The 22,785-nt window shown below is 35.7% G+C and overlaps 2 protein-coding genes and 2 pseudogenes across 3 annotated transcripts in view; all 4 read left to right on the top strand.

Annotated features, from left to right (window-relative positions):
- The window catches only part of LOC137953124 (uncharacterized), a 102,728-nt gene that overhangs the window by 44,092 nt on the left and 35,851 nt on the right, over window positions 1–22,785 (top strand). The gene's annotated exons all lie outside the window — the stretch shown is intronic.
- Window positions 1–22,785, top strand: part of LOC137953125 (adoMet-dependent rRNA methyltransferase spb1-like) — an 87,394-nt pseudogene that overhangs the window by 29,184 nt on the left and 35,425 nt on the right.
- Window positions 2,684–10,380, top strand: LOC137953127 (uncharacterized). 2 transcript variants are annotated; one of them, XM_068800359.1, is made up of 9 exons: window positions 2,684–3,160; window positions 4,144–4,203; window positions 4,336–4,423; window positions 4,505–4,684; window positions 4,979–5,164; window positions 6,786–6,959; window positions 7,124–7,281; window positions 9,324–9,450; window positions 10,071–10,380. In XM_068800359.1, exons 2-9 carry the CDS (start codon window positions 4,166–4,168, stop codon window positions 10,080–10,082), a joined length of 963 nt encoding a protein of 320 aa, XP_068656460.1. In that variant the 5' UTR covers window positions 2,684–3,160; window positions 4,144–4,165; the 3' UTR covers window positions 10,083–10,380. The 2 variants fall into 2 exon arrangements, with proteins under 2 accessions (XP_068656460.1, XP_068656461.1); XM_068800360.1 differs by having other exon boundaries at window positions 9,324–9,466.
- On the top strand, window positions 19,505–21,218 carry LOC137953456 (pentatricopeptide repeat-containing protein At1g73710-like; annotated as a pseudogene).

Genomic DNA, 22,785 nt, shown 5'->3' with positions numbered 1-22,785 from the left:
ACTAGCTCATGCTTGTGATCAGTTGTTCTTTGTTTATCACGTTGAATGTGGGAGAGGGAGAAATTTTGAGCTGGCGTTCAGAATCTGGTTGGGGTACATGAAATGAACTTTGCTTCTTAAATGTGCTTAAGAAATTTGGCTTTTGGGGAACAAAATTTTTTGAAGTTGTTGTTTCGTATTGGCATGGTGGAAGTATGGTGATCATTCTTTGTTTCCCATTTTGTATCAATTTACTGTAAAGTGTATCAGTAGTGTCAACGAAAAACCTGTTTGTAGATTATTGGCTTTTATAGCTTGTGCATATTGCCATCTACATTTGACAACAATGAGAATTGAGAGGTATTTTTTCAAGTCTAAGACTGGTTGGCTTTCTACTTGGCTCTTCTCTAGTTTTAAATTTTTAGCAGTTCATCCGTTTCTATGTTAAAACTAGGGCTTTTTAACCCAGGATCAAGACCAGAAGTTATATGTATTTTTTATTTATTGTATTATATTAGTGATTTAATAGTGGTAATATTACGTACAAATATATAGTGTATTAAAGTTATGATTAGATCAATTTTTCCTCTTAAATCATTCATTTTTAGGTTATAGTATATCATATGTTATTAATAAATTAATAGCTAAACATATTACTTTCGTTTTTGTTATTTATAACGGTATTATTTATTACTTGTAATTAATCATGTGCGTATTTCATTGGCTCACGTAATTACCATATTAATATACAATAACACATCTAATTCAATTAATAAATATATTAATATATTTTAATTATACATCAAATAAGTTATTCGTGTAATTATAATGATTGTTTTACCTAATTTGGGGTTCGAGGATTATGTTGTAATTATAAGTGTACTGTATAGGTTTAGGGATTCTCTTGTTTTTTATGTTTTTCTAATGAGTGGGCACTATTCACTGGAAACTGTTTTCCTGTACATGAAGGCGTCAACACTAACACTAAATGCGAAGATGATCTTCATGTACATGACTGACATGATCTTCATGCGTCAACACTAACACTAAATGCGAAGATGATCTTCATGTACATGACTGACATGATCTTCATGTTGGACATGAACTTGATCTTCAATAATCCATTTGGGGCACTAACCCCCCCTTAATTTATTTAAGATGAATTGAATTGATTCTTCACTTCATTTCAAGTTCATTGTGGACTAACCCCCTTTAATATATTTTATTTTACATTAAATTACTTATTAGTTTAGTAACCATGTTTGTTTTGATTAATTATTTGTTTAGGTATATGTTATATTTAAGTATATTATAAAAAGTTACTCGTTATTTTATTTGTATCACATTTTTTATTTTGAACACTAACACTAGAAACTATTTTACAATACATTTGAACTCTCCACACCAACACTAACTTTTACTTGAACTTGAAAGTAATTCATTTAGGGGGGGTTAGTGCACATGACTCAGGACATGATCTTCATGCGCATTACGCAGTTCATGTCCTGATGTCGTTAGGGGGCGCCGAAATTCATGTCATGTACATGAATATACATGAATCACGAGTTCATGTCTCAAGAGTAACGGGCGGGATTTTGAGAGTCATCTACATGACTCTCGCGCGGGCTCTCTCTCGGCGAGCGGGGCTGTCTCTCGGGGGGCTCTCTGCTGCACACCCTCTCTGCCGTTTCATTTCCACAACCCTCTCTCGGTGTTGCCGCAGCCCTCTCTCGTTCCGTCGCCGGCCATCGCCGTTGCCTACTAGCCCGTCCCCGTCGCCATCGTCGTTGCCCTTTGGCTCGCAGCTGAGGAAGACGACGATGGTTTAATTATTTTTATTTATAAATTAATTATTTTTATTTATAATTAATTATTTTTATTTATTTAATATATTTATTTTACAGTTACTATATTAAAATAGTGATTTAATAGTCATAATTAAAATATTGTTAAAATAAATATTTGATAAATTATTTTTGGCATAATTATCCGATTGCTATAGTTAATTAAACCAATAGATTTAAATTTTGTGATAATATATTAATAATTAATAATACATCAAATATATTATGTACAAATATATAGTGTGTTAAAGTTATGATTAGATCATTTTTCTCTCTTAAATTATTTATTTTTAGGTTAAAGTATATCATATGTTATTAATAAATTAATAACTCAACGTATTACTTTCGTTTTTGTTATTTATAATGTTATTTATTTATTATTTGTAATTAATCATGTAGTTATTTCATTGGCTCATGTAATTACCATATTAATGTACAATAAAATATCTAATTCAATTAATAAATATATTAGTATATTTAATTATACATTAAATAATTTATTCATGTAGTAATAATAGTTGTTTTACCTAATTTGGGGTTTAAGGATTATGTTGTAATTAAGTGCACTGTAAAGGTTTAGAAATTCTCTTGTTTTTTATGTTTTCTCATATTGGGGCACTAACACTGGAAACTGTTTTCCAGTGCACATGAAGTCGTCAACACTAACACAAATTCTTACCTGATCTTCATGTACATGACATGACATGATCTTCATGTTGGACATGACTTGATCTTCAAGAAATGTTGGACATGACTTGATCTTCAAGAATCCACTTTGGGGCACTAACCCCCCCCCCCCCCCCCCCCCCCGTAGTTGAACTTATACTTGAATTTGAACCTGAACCAAAAGTGCACTCCCCCCAAACCTGAGAGTGTGTGAATTCCCACCGAAATTCTGCTTCATCCCGTCGGGACCCGAATTTTTTCTCTCGACGCTGCTCATTCTTCTCCCGAAATTTCTCTCTTCTCCCTCTAGGCACCGTCTCCCTTCTCCCTCTCACTCTCGGCATCCCATCTCCCTCTCCCTCTTGCTCTCGCTCTCGGCGATTTTTCCTCTCTCATCTCCCTCTTGCTCTCGGCCAGCAGCAGCGCTGCCTCTCCCCCTCCGACCTTCCTCCCCTCTACGTCGTCTTCGACCTTCCTCCTCTCTAACCTCTACCTCTCTTTTTCCCCCTTCTCTCGCTTCTCACTCTCTTTTCCCCTAAAAATCCTCCCGATTTCCTTCGATTTACCCCATTTCGGCGTCGATTTCTCTGATTCTACTTCGATTTCCCTCAAATTTTCCCATTCGGCTTCGATTCCCCCATTGGGCTTCGGTTTTCCCCAAATTTCAGAAGGTAACCTTAAACCCTAATTTTTTTTAGTTTAATTTACTGTTGTATTTGTTTTTATTTAATTTCTGTGTGCGGTATCTGAATTGATTGTCTAATTGCTGTATAATTTCGGGATTTAGGATTAGGGTTTAATTTCGTGTGTAGGGTATAATTTCGGGTTTTGGTTAGGGTTTATGGTATTTAGGTATGGTTAATGGTATTTTTAGGGTTAGGGTTTATGGTTACTGGTTTATTAGGGTGTACTTTCTGGAATTAGGGTTAGGGTTAATAGAAATTAAGGTTTAGGGTTTGGGATTTTCAAGGGGTTAGGGTTTGACCTCGGGTTTGGGCTAGGGTTTTTAGGGTTTAGGGTTATAAAGTGTACTATCTGAAATTAGGGTTTGGGGTATTCAAGGGGTTAGGGTTTAGGGTTTAGGTTTATTAGGGTGTACTTTCTGGAATTAGGGTTTAGGGTGTACTATCTGAAATTAGGGTTAGGGTTTAGGGTTTAGGTTTATTAGGGTGTGATTTCTGGAATTAGGGTTTAGGGTTAATAAAATTTAGGGTTTAGCAGTTTCGGGTTTCGGGGTTTCAAGGGGTTAGGGTTTAGGTTTATTAGGGTGTAATTTCTGGAATTAGCGTTAGGGTTAGGGTAATAGAAATTAGGATTTTGCAGTTTCGAGTTTCGGGTTTTCAAGTGGTTAAGGTGAAACTTTGTAAGAAGAGGAGAAATGATTGATAGCCGACTCCATCCTTCTTAAGCAAACCTCTCAAATCATGCTCACGATTCTAAGTTGAAAAACCATGCTTCTAAATCCTTAGGCCAACCTGAAGAGAGTTTAGGGTTTAGGTACCTCGAAACATCCGGGCTTGAATCATCGTTGTTGCTGAAGAGGGGGTATAGCTTCTTGCGAGTTACTTGTATCTCCACCCATTCTTTTTATGTAACGATCTTGTGATTCTCTACTCTGTTTCTATTCACCCCCTTTGTCCTTTGATATTTGCAGCCCTTGTGCTCTTCAAGGAGTTATGGAAGAAGCGATAGATCACTGTGAGACAGCAGTCAGGTTAATTTTTTTTTTAATCCTAGAATGTTTAGTTATTTGAATTACAATTTGTGTAGTTTCTCAAGAGGCATCTACATTTTTATTTGAAGTTCAAAATTGATGTAGTGTCTACTATATTTCCGCTGCTTTCAGGGATGGACCTAAATTATTAGCATTGCTAAAAGAAATGAAGGAAGGGCTCGATGTTGTAAGCAGTAAAGTACAAGTGTTAACTGAAAGGGTGAGTAGACTTCCTGCTTTTTAGGATTTTTCCTTATGATATAATTATTAAGGTATTCTAACTTGTTGGCATGACAACTAGGTTAAAGGAAACCATTTTCCTACGGCTGATGGGATAAGCTATCTTGAAGCAAAGCATTTACTACTTTTAAATTATTGTCAGTCTATAGTGTACTATCTGCTGCGTAAAGCAAAAGGGTTCTCAATCGAGGGGCATCCAGTTGTAGGTAGCCTTGTCGAAACAAGATTGTTTCTGGAAAAGGTTTGCATTTTTTTCATTCTTTTCTGCTTGACTTTCCTTTTGTTCTTTTTCTCTTGTTTCCTACTTTCCTTCTATCCTTTTGAATGAAATTTTAATTATTCATAAAGGAAAATTTTCACTTTGCCCTAACATTTTTCTAATATTTTCTTTCCACTTTATTGTTAACTTTGTTGGCTAAGCAAATGAAATTTTGTCTTGAGCTTACTTGATGGTTTTACTTTTCCCCTTGTTATCATTTGCTAGATTGATAAAATTGAAGCATTGGGTTGTTAACAGTGGTTTTTTCTGTTACAGATTCGCCCCATTGATAAGAAGCTTCAATACCAAGTTCAGAAGCTTACAAAGGTTGTTGGTGATGCATCAGGGAATGGCAGCCACAGCAATGAGAAAGAAAATAATGCCTCTCAGGATGGAGAGGACCTACTTAATTATAGGCCAAACCCTGACTTACTTGTTGGCACATCTGTTCCAGCTGCTAAGGTGATGATTTTTGTGTGTGTGTGTGTGTACTATCACTAGCAGTGTGTCATTCTCAAATAAAGAGGGATGAAAAATGTTGCCCAAGTTGAAAAAGAAACATTTGCTCTTTTAGTAGTTTAACAGGTTGTTTTCAAAAATCTTTTTGGAGGTAGTAAAGGCACTACTAGTTGAGCTTTTGTTGATACTGGATGTTTTTGAAGCTCTGTGGTTGTTTTAGTTATTCTACAAATTCTTTTGTGTGTTCGTTGGGTCCTTGACTAGATAGAATTTATTATATACTAAATGGTTGTATGTTGGAATTATACCTCCAGAAAGGCTGTTCACTTGGCTGACCCACTTTTGGTGGAAGCTCAAAGCAACACCTTGTTATTAATATTTCTCCTTAGACCAAACCTTAGGCTATGTGACCCTGCCTTTCAGGGTTTCCATGAATACTCTTTTTCATCTATTATAATTCTACAGAGTGCTGCTCGGCTAATCTCAGAATTGACTTTAGCAGGTGATTGTTGTCTTGTTAAGACTATTATGAGATTAGTGAGCAACCTCATACAAGGGAAGCTTGTTGGTTATCATTATGTTAAAAAATACTTCCATCAACATGTTAGCATTTAACCCTAAAAAAAAAAACTAATTTGACCTTATCATATACAAGGATTGTGAGGCTGGAATGGACTCTCCTATCCCTTTGCTGCTGTTGCTATGGCCAGAATGGAATTGGACTTCGAATATACATTTTTCTTCATATTATAATCCTTTTTTCAATGATCTTGTTTTTTAACCCAGTAAATGAATATACTTCAAGGGTCTAAATTTGATTTTTTGTAATATGTACCTAACAATGTTAGTAGAATATGCTTTTAAGGTAAGCTTGGCAGGTTGGTTCATGAGTAAAATAATAACTTTCCCTTCTGGTAACATGGATGGAATGCCTGTGAATGTACAGTCGATACTTTTTAGATTTTAAAAGAGTGTGATAAGAATTCATTGAAAAGGTTATTACGATACAAGAAGATAGATACATGGCAGAAAAGAATAAAAGAAGAACACAGAGCCTCATGAGACCTGGTGTCATTAACACTTGAGGATCCTATCAACACCATCTCTAGCATCACATTTGTATGAGAGTGTGCAGGTCAGAGAGTTTGAGTCCACGTGATAGATAGGGCTGTTAATATTGTTCTATGAGAATATCTTGTATCCGTCTGGCTAGTGATCAATATGACAACTTGGACCAAAAATGATCATTACCTATTTGATTTCACTTCAGAGTTTCATTTGCATGTCCAATGCTTTAAACCTCCTTGTCTTTTATGTGCCATATTCTAGTCATGATGGATCCTTGTGCGTATTGTGTTTGATTTTGTTTTTCTCGTTCACTCTTTTCTGTTGAAAAATCCAACTACTTGCACATCATAAAATGTGTTGTTTGGTTCCTCTAACACTGGAGGCTCTAGGTATGTCATGTTTGCCACGTCAGTGACTTTACCTGCATATTATTTGGTTTTTCTGAAATGTATTCATGATTCATAGCATATATGTAATGATATTCATTTGGCAAAGTAGTTATCCTTTTGTGATTAAAGATGAAATTTTAATGTTTTTTTTTTGGCTAAAACTGTAGGATGGTGATGGGGTCTACAGGCCACCTAAGTTTGCCCCCACCACTATGGATGAAGATAAAATGTCTAAAAGAGAAAAAATGGCTATGAGAAAGGAAAAGGAAGCATTAAAGCGAGCTAAGCAAAGTCCATTCTTAAGAGAAGTCATTGATGACATTGAAGGGAGACCAGAAGAGGTGAATTTTGTCCAACTTATCACCATTCAAAATAATTGTCTAACTTATTGCTTTGTCTTTTCATGCCTCATTTTGGAAAGTTAATTACTTCTCTAAATTGGTGTAATTAAATGGTGTTATACCTCTCATCCCTCCATCTATTATTAATTATAAGTGGTTTACAGGTGGTTGAAAATGGTGGAGTATCTGAAAGCAGGGAAACTCAGAGATATATTTCAAAGATGGAAGAGCGTTTTCGCCAAGAAGAAGAGCTTTTTACCCGTGCTCCTCTTTCAAAAATGGACAAAAAAGTAGAGAAGCATTTGAAAAAATCAAGAAACGGGTATGTATGTAGCAAGATACACCTCTGAAAGAAATATATATTTACTAATTTATGTACATTTAAAGGAGGTACAAGAGAGGCAAATAACAATATCATGAGAAAATAAAAGACTAATAACTTATTATCTTATTTTTGTGAATGATTAACTAGTGGAGGAGTGGAGGCTAGCATAAGTAAGCTTAATAAGGTGGAAGGAGCTTGATATGTTTGTGCATTTTGGTTGTCTTTTTTGGGAGGTGGTAGGGGGGCTGGAAGTGGGGGCTGGGGGCTTGTTTCGGTTGCCATGACAGGACTTGCTTTGTATCGATTCATTGTTACCGTTCAGAAGCATGTGATCACATTCCCAGATAATAACTATTTTTTGATCAGAAAGTAGTACTAAGCTAAATTAAATACAAAATAGAATTTGCTTCTTTCTAATAAATGTACCATTACCGCTTTGAACTTGTTAACTTCCATAGTGGTCCCTGGAATAGGGAAAAACAGTACAAAACATAACTCTTGTGTGTTTTTATGTTTCTTTCTTGGTCTCTAGGGGTAAATTTTTTTGCTAGAAATTTTGCCTCTATTGGGTGGTGGATTTATGTTCTTAGAGTGCTCAAAGTCCTTATTGCATACATCTTCAAGAGGGCTACTTAAACATCTTTTGTGTCTTCTTTTTCATCCCCATCTCATAACTCATAACACCATGTGATACCGTACAAAAGTGCGCCACTTTTCTGCATGATATGGTAGGTGGGGCACTAGCCACCTCTAATCCAGCCATTGGCCCTAGTATTACATGTTAGCTGTTTCTTTTACTTCATGCTCTGTCACTCTCTTGTCAAATCATATAAACCTACTACTATGCAAGTGGCTGAGGTGCTTGTGCCAACGGATGGAGTTTGCTATCGATCATTACCTTTGCAATCATATTTTCTTCACTAGAACAGACACATGAAGGCTCCATTGGTAATCCTGGGGCAGTGGGGTTTGGGAGGGGGGATTCCAGACACATGAAGGTACTGAAATTACTTCCTTTGTGTGACCTCTTAGAATTTCAGACTTGATTTAGTGGAACTCTGAGCCTTACGCCATGGCATCAGAAATTTCAACACTATTATTTGCGTATCCTTTGTATTTAGGGTGAATCCAAAGTATTCATGGGTTGATGTAAGGAAGAAGTGGAGCCTCCTTGTCATCAAGGGCAGACTTTTCATGAGATCTTTGATAGTTTTGCTTATATTTTTGGTAATTGGATTCGTTTACCCATCTCGGCTGACGTCCTCTGTCTCTCATTGTTATGGATACCCCTTCTTAGAATGTTTCTTTGCCTTGGAGCCTTAATAAGAATTAACATTTTCGAAAAAAAATGTTCGATATTAGATTGAAAGTAAAGTTGGCTTGCTGGCCATCCCCGAAGCATGTCCTTGCAATGTTTTGGTTTCTATCAGACTTTAAAGTGTCCCTTGACAGAAGACCTGCCAACTATTTGGTTTTTGTATAGGAACATTTCGAGCTGCATTTCAGCCCTTTCAGAGGACTAGATAGTTTTGTTTAAGTTACACACTTGTTGCATTCCTACTTTCTCTTGCAAAACAATGTTTCCAACCTCCAGTGAAAATTACTCCTTGTGAGTTCGTTTTATTAAACTCATTGTGAACCAAGAGCTTAAGAAAATTTATGGGATGCTCTCTGAGGCTTATTATGCCCCGTCAAAAATTCGGATTTTGGTGGAACAACTTGTCATAGTCCCTTGGAAGAAATGCACTTGTAAAAGTTGTATTATGTTAGGTATGATCAGATTGTTGTCTTCTCCATCCTTGCTATTGTCATTTGAAGTTACTCTACTTGTAAGGAGACTCCTTTGTTCAGCTTATAAGAAACTTTGCCTTCTTATACTTGCATTTTCACTCAGTGTTCAAGAAGAGACTCAGGCTTCATATGACTTTTTTTAGTTGTTTAATGTTTGATAATAATCAGGTTTCTTCTGTGTGTTTCACTCACCTCCTTGGTTCTCTCTGTTGATTAATTATTCTACTCATCGGTAATGTCTATGACAGCTTGCTGGGCTTGACGGATGGTTTTCATGATGAGATCAAGTCCCTTCCACTGGAAGAAAATCACGATGAACAAATGACTGCCTATACAAGCATGACGAGAAAAAGCAATAAAAGTAATAAGCGCAAGGTATGTTAAGTTGAAGGTAACCATGTGATGCTTTGCCTAAACTACAGTTTCTTAATCTATACTTGGAAGGCATTTTTATTCTGAAAGTTTTGTTTTATGTGTATATATCTTTCCTTTTGGTACAGAAACACTTTGTTTACTGTAAACTAGTTTTATTAGAAAAGAAGTTAGATACTCCATCAAAATAACAGAGTTTTTTATCATATTTTAATCAGACAACCAATGTTCTAGACATGGTTGTCAAGACTCAAATGCCATATAGACAGTAAAGAAACAATGCAGCAACTGTAACTGTATAAATATAAAGTTCTTAATTTTGTATATAATATAAAATAATGACAATAAGAATAGGAAATAATAATTAATAATTGGTAGAAATAATAATTGATTACTCTAAAATAATAAATATTAGCACATTAATGTGTTCAATGTTTATTTTTTTGACTCTTGGCATTGTATCGGATTTTGTGTTGGGCAACTCAAGTCATAGGGAGCTCCTTGACTTACTGTTTTTTGGTTTTCGACAGAATGCCTTCCGACTAAAATAGAAGATATTTTAAAGTTGTTTTATGTAATTTTTTGAATGCTATTTTCTTACTGAATGCATTTGTATTTTGTAGAAGGTTATATGACCGACTCAAGTAGAGGATCAGGGAGTTGGGTATTAAATCATTGGAGGATACAATTGAGTCGAAACAAGTTTTGGACTAAATGATGTGAGTCATAGGGGGAGACTTAGATTTTCTATTCTGGCCAAACAAGTACTTAGATTTTCTGTTCTGGACATTACCTACTCATATATGCAAAGAACTATTAGGGTTAAGGCTTGGATTGGTTTATAAATCTTTCCTTTTGGTACAGGAACACATTGTTTACTGTAAACTAATTTTATTAGAAAAAGAAGGGGGATGCTCCATCAAAATAACAGAATTTTTTATCATATTTTAACCAGACAACCAATGTTCTATGTACACGCAGGTGCACCCAATCTTCTATTTTGAGATCTTATTTGAATCGAATGGCTTAAAAAAATGAATTTATGCTCCTTCTAAGCCCATTAAAGTCAAAGGAACTTCTGAGCATGGAGTAATTGAACTTGTCGAGTTTGATTTTAAATCTTCTATTATTGTATAGCCATCATTTGTGAGTTTATACTTTTAAAACATTGTCTGAGTTTCAAATGAGTTGTTGTTTTGCATATATATGAGTTGTTATTCACTCTTGGAAGGTACATATAAGACTGGGTGTATTCATTTTGAGCTTCATTAATTGTATTTGCTGTTGGATGAACTTCACATAGGAAGTCCACAAGCTCATATCAAATAAACCCATTGAATTGTTGGAGCTTTCATGAGTAAAATACTCCTAACTTGACTGACATTTGTTGCCTAGAAAAACCTTTGTGGATTGGTGTTGTTGTAGCCTGTGTGGCCTTCAGGTGTAATTTTGCTTTTGTAGCCATCATCTATAAACACGGTTGGGCAAGTTAATTACAGGATTTAACTCTAAAAGTGTGGAGACATTTTTTATTGAATTAGCAACTAGTTTAAATTATGAAATGTATCATGGCAATCAGATTAGAAAAGAAAAACCTTTCATATCAACTTTGTATCATTTGTATCCCCTATACCTAGGTCCATTTATTTCATTAAATATTAATGATAATTAGTATAATTAATCATTTTAAATTAATTTAAAGCTAATTTTAATTAAAAATTTACATAATATGTTGCAAATTGCAATTGTAACGAGGTACTTAAATTACAAGCAAATAAGTCTAGATTAATAATATCATTCTATTTTTATTAGTAACATTAATTTGTTTATTAAAAATAATTAATTATAGATTATTAATATGTTAAATTATAATTAAATTTAAACAATAATGAAAAAAAATTAGTTAACCTAATTAAATGAATAAGGAAGAGCAAATTAGGTCTATGTTTATTTTATTTATTGATTATGAATATATAATTGATATATTTGTTAAATAATTGACAAAATAAAATAAAATAAATTAATTCATATATTTATGATGGATAAAAATCTTAATTTTTTATATAATATAAAATGATGTCAATAATTATCAATAATTGGTTGAAATAATAATTGATAACTCTTAAATAATAAATATTAACGCATTAAATAGTTAATAATAATAGTCTCATAGTGAACAATATGTTGATTGCTTGATCTTTTTACTCACTACATTGTATCGGATTTTGGATTGCGCTACTTCGAGTCATAGGGAGTTGCTTGATTCTTCTGTTTACGTAGGTTTTTTGACGGAATACTATCTACATGTACGCAAGTACGTGCACACTTTCAAATTTAGAGGAAGCAAAACTCACATAAACTCATTTGAAGAGAAAACACTAAATAAGAGGAAAATAATCAAAAACAAATTCAAATCATTAAGTGCCTAATCTGTAATATATGTAAATACATAAAGCAGTAGAATCATTGAGATGGGTACTATTTTTCCCGATTAATGACATCATTGAAGCTAGGGGTGCATCGGGTTGGGTTTCACGAGGAACCTAGCTTGACCCGACCCAAAAACCTTGGGTTCGAATGTCGGATTTCACATTGTGGATCAAGGACAGGGCGAAATAAAACCCATCGGGTATCACGGCTGAAGATTAGTCGGGTTTACGTAGATGGGGTGGGGATGATTGAGGTTTACGAAAATGGGTTGGGTTTAAATAAGATTTACAGGAATGGGCTAGGGAAGGTGAACATGTCAAAGTTGGATTTGAAGCTACTATGGGAGCACACAGAGAAGTTCAAACAAAAATCTAAATAACAAAGAAGAAATTATGGAAAAAACAAAGACAAACCAAAGAGAAAGAGATAGATTTTCTCATACATCACTCACTGAGAAAGATATTTCAAACGGATCTAATATTAATAGTGGCATAGTGAACAATGAACATTGCTTAATTTTTTGACTCTCTTTGTATCGGATTTTCCATTGGGCAACTAGAGTCGTAGGGAGTTGCTTGACTCTTCTGTTTAGAGTTTTCGACAGAATGTCTTCTAACTCAAAAAGAAGACATTTTCAAGTTGTTTTATGCAATTTTTTGAATGCTATTTTTGACAGAATGTATATGTATCTTGTAGAAGGTTATATGACCAACTCAAGTAGAGGATAAGGGGAGTTGGGTCATTGGAGGATACAATTGAATCAAAACAAGCTCCGGACTAATATCATAGGGAGAGACTTAGATTTTCTACTCTCTTTCTTATGTAATCATATCAAGTTTTGGACTAAACCCTTACTCTAATTGCTCTCATGAATTCCCTCTCTAGTTAGTTGATAGTTGTTCTTATTTACCTCAAACCTCATAGATGATCAATTGTTCAACCCTTTTAGGTCTCTCAATATCTAATATTGTTGTTTTTCAATGGAATAAACACTATTAATTATTTTTTCTTTTAGGTCTACTAAGCTTATTATTATACATTCGTATGCTCTATTGTAAAGTCTTAGACTCTTCTGTGATAGTTTCCAGTTTAATGGTATTAAATTCATCACAATATTCTCTTTATTTATTTATTATTTTTATATTTTTATATATAGGTTTGAGCTCGAATCCGACTTTGAGTTCAAACTCAATTAAAACTTTTAGGCCCAAGCCTGAGTTTAAAGTATTCAAATAAAACCAAATACGAACATATACAGGTTAGAGCTTCGGTTGGCTCAATGTCACCCCTACTCATAAGGCTAACTCGCTAAGTTGGAACTTAAGACTTGGAATATTAATCCATTCAAGTCTTTAATAATGTTATAAACTCATTTAAAGTGAAATAACTAAATAAGAGGAAATTAAACAAAAACAATTCCAAAACATTAAGTATCTAATCTCTAAATACATAAAATCAAGAATCATAGAGATGGGTAGTATTTCTCCCAATTAATAGCATCATTGAAGTTAGGGGTGAGTATCTGGTTGGGTTTCATAGGGAACCTAACTCGACCCAACCCAAAAACCCTAGGTTCAAATTTCAGTTTTCACCTTGTGGGTTGTGGACGGTAGGAATTACATAGGAATATAAAATAGGGTAAGGACGGGTCGGAGACGGGTCAGGTTTAAATAAAATTTACTGGGACAAGTTAGAGAAGGTGATCGAGTCAAAGTTTGATTTGACATTTTGGGGTTGGTTTTGGTTTTTCGAAAACCCGACACTAAGCCAACCCGTGTCCACCCCATTTTTATCAAATACCCAATTTAAAAAATATATTTCGAGAAATGATGATGTTATGAATTTATTTTGAAAAATACCCAACTTCAAAGGTGACAAGTAAGCTTTGATTGATTATGTGTCACACGTCATTTGCACTGCGTCAGTAGATGGACACATCGACTGCCACATCACTATTCCGACATGTCATCTACTAGGTAAGATGCCACGTCATTAAATGATAAAAAAATGAATAATTTTGGGGTCAATTTCGGAGTAAAAAATAATTAAAAATTAACTCTTACTTATTTAACTCCATTTATTATCGATTAAAATATTTATTAATTAAAAAAAAATTATCGTTACACTTTTTATTGCTTTATATTTTAAAAAATAAAAAATAAAATAAGTATACTAATTAATTAAAATTTTTACTATCATATTATTGATTTAAAATATTTATAAATTGAAAAAATCTTACTCTTAAGTCTTACCCATTTATTATCGATTTAAAATATTTATAAATTAAAAAAATTATAAAAAAATAAGAAGTTATTTTAGTGTTTAAATTTTTTTTCTGTCGGATCGGTTGGCAATTGTTGGCATTACAGGAGAGCCTCCTCCTCCACCTATGCTCCCTCCCCGGAGCGCAAATGTGCGACTCTATGAGAGAACGACCATAACAAGATGCTACTGTAATCACCATTTCAACAAGGTTGAGAACCGTGAACTTTCTTTAAGGAGAGCAGGCACAGTACTCGCTTTTCAAAATGGGGTTAACTGATTAAAGATAGATTTAACTCCACTCCTTACATCCCTTAACATCTTTGCCTTCTCTGACCTGAAAGCTAGGAACTAGGAAAGAAAGGAGTTCTCGAATCATTAAAACAGAGGAGTATGTTCGATAAGTTCAGTTACCTAGAAAACTATCGAAACCAGCTATCGAGTAGTTAAGTCGAATCATGAAAACAGAGTAGTATGTTTGATAAGATCAGTTACCCAGAAAACTATCATAACCAGCTATGGAATAGTTAAGGTCTCACATATTAATCTAATTGAGGAAATTTAAAAGCCGTCGAATCTGTTTCCTATCTGATCAATTTATTTCAGATATACAAAGTGGAGATCTGTTACAGTATCATTTGCATGGTGCCGGATACACGTAAGAAGTTTCTTTACAATCAACAATCTTTTTACATAAAAAATAACAAACAAGAATTTGATTCGTCTAACCAAATAATCAACTTTGAACTTGGTTCATGGGAGCCGGAGGGAGGATCTGCAGAGAGGACATGTAGTCGCTCTGCTCAACCATGGAAGGAGGCAGTCAATGTGGAAAAGATGCGAGCATGGAGTCTCCGTCACCGCTTTTGTCGATCCTTTGAATTCTTCAAAACAAACGGCGCACGTCTCTCCGGCAGCTATCTCGCTGAGCTCCTTCAACTTCATGTCCTGGCCGACAGAAGCCTCTTCTACTGGCGGCATTGACTCAAGGTCTGCGGGAATCGGTAGCGGAAAGTCGATTTCGGTCCTCTCACGCACGTCAACCGCCACATCCAACCTCGTGCACCCATGCCTCAACGCGAACTCCGCCCAATCAGCTCCAAGAATATAGAGATGCCGAAGGAGTTGGGCGTAGGCCTCGGAGCTGAAGGAGAAATGGTGAAGTATTCCGGAGGCCACATTCTGCCAGCGACTCCGATCGAACAATAAGGGCAGCGGCAGTCGAAAGCACACAGCAGGTGTATAGAAAATAACTTGATTAGCATGGCCTCTCTCCGGCATAGGACCCATATAGAAGAACTTGCGTCGATGGCAGATTGAGATGACTGCCGTGGGAGCGTGCACTGGGGCTTCGCACGAAGGGTTAAAGGCGATATCAAAAGAGAGAGGTTCTCCTGGGGGAAGTATGCGAGTATCGATCAATGGAACAGGAGGCAGAGGAGAAGCAGCGGGGTGATTAGCCATGAATGACAGTGAAGAAGAGCAGCACGAGCAGTGCGGTGGAGTGGAGTGGAGTGAGCCCTTGATTTTATAGCGGAAGTGAGTTTAGAAACGCGTATTGAGTTTAGAGACGCGTAGTGAGTTTCCTAAACGAGAGTCAGTTTTGCTATCTTCCCACTTTCCTATCTAATCAATTCCCATTTTGCCTTATTTTTCTAGAAATAAATAGCATTTTGGAATTTACAGTCTTGCCCTTCCCATCCCCATTAGTCAGGAGAGGGCTCCTCCTTTCCGTGTCCATTGTCACGCAGTGATGAGCCGGATGAGGAGGCATGTCAGTTCTCATGGAGGAAGGTCTACTGGCCTCCTTTTCCCTTCTCCGGAGAGCGCAGATATGAAATAGAACCGTGAACTTGTTGGCGTGTTACAGAACTGACTTCCTTTTTTTTTTTCAGAAATAAATGGCTTTTTTGAATTTACAGTCTTGCCCCTCTCCCCTTCCCGGTTCCATTGTCACGCAGGGAGAAGTTCCTGATAAGCCGGATGAGGAGGCATGTCAGTTCTCATGGAGGAAGGTGTTAAGTTTCTAGGTCGCAGGACTACATTGCCATTCTCTATTGTCTCCAGCAGGTATCACTTTCTTCTTTTTTTTCTTTTTTAATTCTTCTGATTGAAATGTTTTTAGGCATCTCCCTTGCGCAATTAGAGCCGAAAAATTTCCCTGATTGCTTGGTATTCCCACTCTAGCTTACTTGATGGGAAACTGGTTCTCCGGGGGAGCTGCTACAGATGGAGCCTAAATTCTTTGTGGATGCTCTATGTTTCTAGAATGCTTTGCTGGCTTAAATTAGAATTTTAAATGCAGTTGTTTGAAAGAGTTGAGGTCACAAAACCTGTTGCTAGTTGATCAACATCGGCTGAAATCTCTGTTGTTGGTCTAAAATACGAGGCACCTGCCAAGATAGACCTTCGTCTGCTTGATATGATTGATTTCAAAGAACCATAGAACCCACCCAAGGTAAGGCTCTACTATTTTAGAGATGTTAGATGTCCAGTTCACTTACTATGTTATTAAGTTATTTAAATTTTTTCCCTTCCTGTTTTGATACTGTACCTTACTGATTGATTGCTTATTGCAGGTTGTGGATGTTTTGACTTCTGAGAGGGTCAAAGCCAAAGAGAAATCGTGAAAGGTGTGTTCTAGATCACATGCGTTGGTGTTGGTCCATTGGATAGCTTGCTAACAGCTTCATCTATTAACCTAATAAAGATATCAGCAAGCATGGTTCTGAGTGCTGTTAACAATATTAAATTGCAGTTACGAGGATTGAAATACAACTTTGAGGAAGGTGTGCCTAGCTTCAGATTTTGTGTGGTCAGAGCCACCCTTGGATGTTATGGGGTCTGTGACTTCTATCTTCTTCAACGATTCTGCTTGTGTAATTACCTGTCGGAGATCATGTATTAACAACAAAGGAGGTAATTTTACTTTCAATCTGCTTGCATTGGTCGGCTACGTTTTGTAGTTCCCTTATGTTCGTGGCATGGTGTTGGGCTGAAAAGAAAAACCAGACAAGTGGGCTCGAAAACAAATTCTCAAGTGTGGGTTCTACCTGATTCTGCTGCAGATTAAAACCCTTTGAGATGGTCTGCGTGTTTTGGGGGAAGCAGGATTTCAAACATCTGCTGAAGTAAGTCGGTTATGCCATTTTTTACTCATGCTTGATAATTGCCATTCGTGATAATGAATTCTGGTAGTTTACTGTTGTATTATGTTGTCTTTCTGTGTTGTTTGTCATTTATCATTTTTCTTTTTGGCATATTAGTTAACATCTGCTGAAGTAAGTCGATTCTGATTGATTTCACCTCTTCCTTTCTTCCAAATGATGTATCAGAAATTATTATTTTGTCAATAGACATAACTCAAAAACATAAAATCTGTTGGGGAGATCCATACAAAAGCTAGTTTTATGAGGCCTTCTGTGTTATCTCCGCTTATGTGCTAGTTTGCTCTTTTCACTTCTGAAGATGGCAGATGTATACAAGAAAGGCTTTCTTACCTACTCAGAAGGTTAAATCAAAAGCTACCAATACTGAAAATTACATGGAAAAGGGTGATGAGGACAACCATGTACTTAAGGAAATGGAGGAGTTCTCTTATGCTGTGGAGTGCAAGAAACAACAAGTGAAGAAACTCTTGGCAAAGAGACGAGCAAAGGTACATGTGCTACTTTTCTTAAACTACTCTTAATATTGTGGTTTGAAGTTTCTTTCTGGCTGGTTAGCATTTTCCATTTGTTGCAATATCCTGGACAAAATCCGCAAAGCAGCAGGGATGAATATAGATGCAACGGAGGATGGATACCAAGATCACGAGTTATTTTCTCTTGCTTCCATCAAGGTTAGATAATTCTTTCAAAATCAGTGTCTCCAACATTAATTACCATGAAGTTTGAGTTTGTATTCAGCTACCTTACGGTAATAAAATTATTTATGTGGGAAAGTAAAATAGGCAAAGGGAAAGTTAATTGTTTGCTCTACTGCTGAATATACAGAAATTTTTATATCTTAGTTCAGTAATTTGTTTCTGAAAAAATAGACTTGAAGATGTTTGAAAAACAGAAAAATGGCACTTTTCTTGTAAATAACAGTGAAAATGTTTTCTTGTAATTTTATAAGCCTTTTTGTGTCAAAGACAGTGAATAGTCAGATATAAGATTGAAAAGGAGTTATATGAGGAACTGAAGGAAATACAAGAGGGAGAAGGGAAAGAACAAACAAAGAGAGACTAAACTATAACACTGACAATCAGTAAATGGGAACAAGCAAGATTGAATATCTAACAAGTTGTTGGTGAGCGCTTTCAAGAGTGAAAAACTGGCAAGTGTAATAAAATACGATTCGGAGTTTTTTTTATTTTTAATTTTATTTTTTGTTTTTTGAAAGGCCAAATTAGACTTCTTACACAATGTTTGTTTTCACTTCAGCAAGAGAAACAACTACCAGTGGTTGATTCCACGGAAATTAATGATGATGATGACGATTTGCAAGACAATGAGAGTGGAGAAACTCAAGTTGATGTCCATCAAGAAGATATATCCAGTGAGATTTGACTCTAATGAAGAACAGAGACTTTAACCTTACAATTCTTTTTGAGTTTCAGTTTCTTTTTGGTTAATGTTCTTATACCCTTGCTTGATGCATTTGAACTCCCCCTGACTCTTGCCAGGTATGATGTTCATCCAGATGAAGCTTATGAACGATTTGTAACTCAGCAGCAGAAACGTGTGAAAGCAGCTCATGCTAATGATGACAAGGAGCTGTTGCAGGTATCTTCTGAATAGCCTTCTTAATTTGGTCTACTTTGTCAGTGGGGCTTTTATTATGTAATGTCTATTGCTTGTTTAGTTGAAATTCTATTGGCTTGTGAAATCGTAAGCAATTATCGTTAGCTGATAAAAAAATCCAAATGATGTTGCTTATCATGAGAGAATTATTTTACCAGCTTGAGTCACAATGCTAAACACAACATTTTTTTTCCTTAAAATTTCTCATGTAGGATGGTGATATGATGAGTCCTGATGAATTTGGTGATTCTGACAAAGATGATGTAAATGATGAAGCAACTCCACTCATGGTGCCATTGCACAACGAGGAGCATCCGACCCAAGAGAATTTGGTGATTCTGACAAAGATGATGTAAAATGATGAAGCAAGAATCATAGAGATGGGTAGTATTTCTCCCCATTAATAGCATCATTGAAGTTAGGGTGGGCATCAGGTTGGGTTTCATAAGGAACTTAACTTGACCCAACCTAAAAACCCTAGGTTCAAATTTCAAATTTCACCTTGTGGGTTGGGGACGGGGCTAAAAAAAAACACCCATTGGGTTTAAGTTTGTGGACAAATTTTTCCAAACCCACCTGGAATGACACTAGAATATAAGGCCCTGTTAGTGCCCTTTGTACTACTTATGTTGGGTAAAAGCAGCCAAAACCTGTTAGTGCCCAGTATTTCCCCCCCCATCCTTCTGCAACCTCTCGGGCTTGATTCGAAAGAAACTAGGTAAACCCTTCTTCCTGGAAAAGGTTTTCTTCTTTTCGTGTATCTCTCGACCATAGAAAAACGTTGAATCCTCCCTCTTCGTCTCTTCCAAGTTCAAGTCAGGGTTTTTCTCCTATCGGTTGGTTATGCTTCTCTATTTGGTTTCACATGACGCTGCCCTGTTGCACCTCGAAGGAACAACGGGATTGGAGATGTGCCATTCATATCTTTCGATGGATTAAGTCTCAGAAGGATTATGTGTCAAATGTAATTCAATATAATGTTGTCTTGCAGATTCTTGGTAGGGCGCAACAATGGGATGAACTTTGTCTTTGTTGGATTGAAATGACAAGAGATCGTGTCTTTCCCACTAATAACACTTATGGAATGATAATTGATGTTTATGGGAAAGCGGGATTGTTACATGAATCACTGTTGTGGGTCAAAAATATGAAAATTTGGGGAATTTTCCCCGATGAAGTTACTATGAAGACTGTTCTCCAGGTTCTAAAAGATGTTGGTGAGTTTGATCGAGCTGATCGTATCTACAAGAACTGATGTATGGGCCGAGTTCAACTGGAGAATCTTGAATTTGAGTCAGTTGATTTGGATTTAATTATGGCTCCAATGAGTCTTAAACATTTTTTTTCTACTTGAGTTTTTTAAGATTGGTGAACGCATTACACCTTCAAAAATTTTGTTTTCTGATGAGCAGGGTTCAAACCGAAAGCCTCGGATAGTTGCAACTTACAACACTTTGATTGACTTGTATGGAAAGGCAGGTCGTCTGGAGGATGCTTCAGATGCTTTTGCAGAGATGTTGAGGTTAGGGGTAGAGCCTGATTAAGTTACTTTTAACACCATGATCCATATTTGTGAGTCTCATGGACATCTGTCTGAATCATTGTCTTTGCTCAATAAAATGGAAGAGAAGGGGTTTAAACCTGACACTAAAACTTATAATATATTCCTGTCTTTATATAATGATGATGGTGATATTGAAACTGTATTTAAAAGTTATAGGAAGATCAAAGAGTCTTGTCTCTATCCTAATACCATTACATATAGAATAGTAGTCTAGATATTGTGCAAGAGAAAGATGGTTGAAGAAGTGGATAATGTATTAGAGGAAATAGAGAGAGCACATATAGATGTTGACAAGCAATTGCTGCCCCTTGTTATGGATATGTACATTAACAAGGGGTTGTTGTAGAAGACAAAACTCTTTTTTTACAAGCATTGTACTAGGGAAGGGATCTCATAAAAAAATTATGTTGCAATCATGGATGTCTATGCAGAGAGGGGCCTCTGGTTTGAAGTCGAGGCAATATTTAGTGGAATATAATGTGATGATAAAGGCATATGGAAAAGCTAGGCTCTATGACAAAGCCTTATTTGTGTTCGGGAGCATGAGAAGTTCTGAAACTTGGCCAGATGAGTGTACATATAATGAAAATGAAGACAATGATAGTGGTGATGATGTTAAGGATGATATGGACACTCAAAGAAGTACTCAGAGGGAGTCTACAGTACAATCTGCAAGAGCATCGTATTTTCGAGATGTATTAACAATACAGATGTGGCAAAATTATTGACTATTATGTTTTAATGCCATTAAATATTTTGTGTTGTATTTTGTACATACATTTGTAATTTTTTATATTAAATAGGTGATTGAGTTATATTTGTATCATTTTTTATTTTTATTATTAAGATGTTTGTGTAGTACGATATTTGTGTAAATATTTTACTTTTTATAAATTATGTTAATAAATTAATATTATTTTGCTATTACTAATATTTATTAAGTTAATAACTATTATATAATATATTTTTATATAATTATTTCATATTTAGATATTATAAAATTACAATTTGATTACAGTTTTAATAATATAAAAGCAAGCATTTGTTTAATTGTTATATTTAAAATATTTTCTTTATTAACTAATATTAATTTAATTTTCTAAAAGTCCGATATAACAAAATATTTTATTTAATAAATAATCAATCTTTCCATTGTGCACACTAACACAAACAAGTACTTTATACTACACTTTCTATTGCGCACACTAACATAAACAAGTACTTTACATTCCTTCTCACTTACCCTTCCACTTTCCCTCCGCACTTACAATGTGCACTAACCCCCCCTAAAATACGGTAGGGACGGCTAAGAGATGGGTTAGGTTTACGAAGATGCGTTGGGTTTAAATAAAATTTATCGGGACAGGCGAGAAGGTGATTGAGTCAATGTTGGATTTGACATTTCGGATTCGGTTTTGGTTTTTCGAAAACCCGGAACTGACCCAACCCGTGTCCAGCCCTAATTGAAGCTACTATGGGAGCACTCATATAAGTTCAAAGAAAAAATAAAATAACAAAAATTATGGAAAATACAAAGACAAACCAAAAAAAAATTGATAGATTTTCTCATACATCACTCATTGGGAAACGGATTTCAAACAGATCATAAAAAATGTTGCAGAAGCTAATCTGAAGAAGAAAGCTAACCCTTTAAAAATGAATAAAAAATAACAAGATGGCAGCAAGAGGGGTCCTGGCTACCTAGTCGTGAAGAAGTATAAAAATGAAACTTCCTAGATTTTTGGAATTGACAGTCTTGCCATTACCTTCCCCGTGAGTGAGAAGAGGGCTCCCCCTTCCCGTTTCCATTGTCACGCAGGGAGAAGTTCCTGATGATCAGCAAACCCAGAAATGCTTGTTCATGGAGGAAGGTCTACTATTGACCTCCTTTTCCCTTCTCCCCAGAGCGCAAATATGCGACTCTATGAGCGAACGACCATAACAAGATGCTACTGTAATCACCATTTCAACAAGGTTGAGAACCGTGAACTTTCTTTAACGAGAGCAGGTACAGTACTCACTTTTCAAAATGGGGTTAAGCTGCTTAAAGATAGATTTAACTCCACTCCTTACATCCGTTTAACTTCTTTGCCTTCTCTGATCTGAAAGCTAGGAACTCGGAAAGAAAGGAGTTGTCGAATCATCAAAACAGAGGACTATGTTTGATAAGATCTGTTACCCAGAAAATTATTGAAACCAGCTATCCAGTAGTTAAGTCTAATCATCAAAACATAGGAGTATGTTTGATAAGATCAATTACCCAGAAAACTATCGTAACCAGATATCGAGTAGTTA

The sequence above is a fragment of the Aristolochia californica genome, unplaced genomic scaffold, assembly GCF_029961685.1.
Source record: "Aristolochia californica isolate CCGP_79_NKW_82.1479 unplaced genomic scaffold, dmAriCali1.0.hap1 SCAF_16, whole genome shotgun sequence".
NCBI lineage: Eukaryota > Viridiplantae > Streptophyta > Magnoliopsida > Piperales > Aristolochiaceae > Aristolochia > Aristolochia californica.
Note: the sequence above shows the minus strand (reverse complement) of the source record. Positions and strands in the feature narration are given on the sequence as shown.

Coding starts and splice junctions, on each gene's coding strand:
- LOC137953127 (XM_068800359.1), top strand. CDS start 4,166: ATGGAAGAAGCGATAGATCACTGTGAGACAGCAGTCAG. Junction 5,165..6,785: donor CATCTGTTCCAGCTGCTAAG/GTGATGATTTTT, acceptor CTAAAACTGTAG/GATGGTGATGGGGTCTACAG. Junction 7,282..9,323: donor TTGAAAAAATCAAGAAACGG/GTATGTATGTAG, acceptor TGTCTATGACAG/CTTGCTGGGCTTGACGGATG.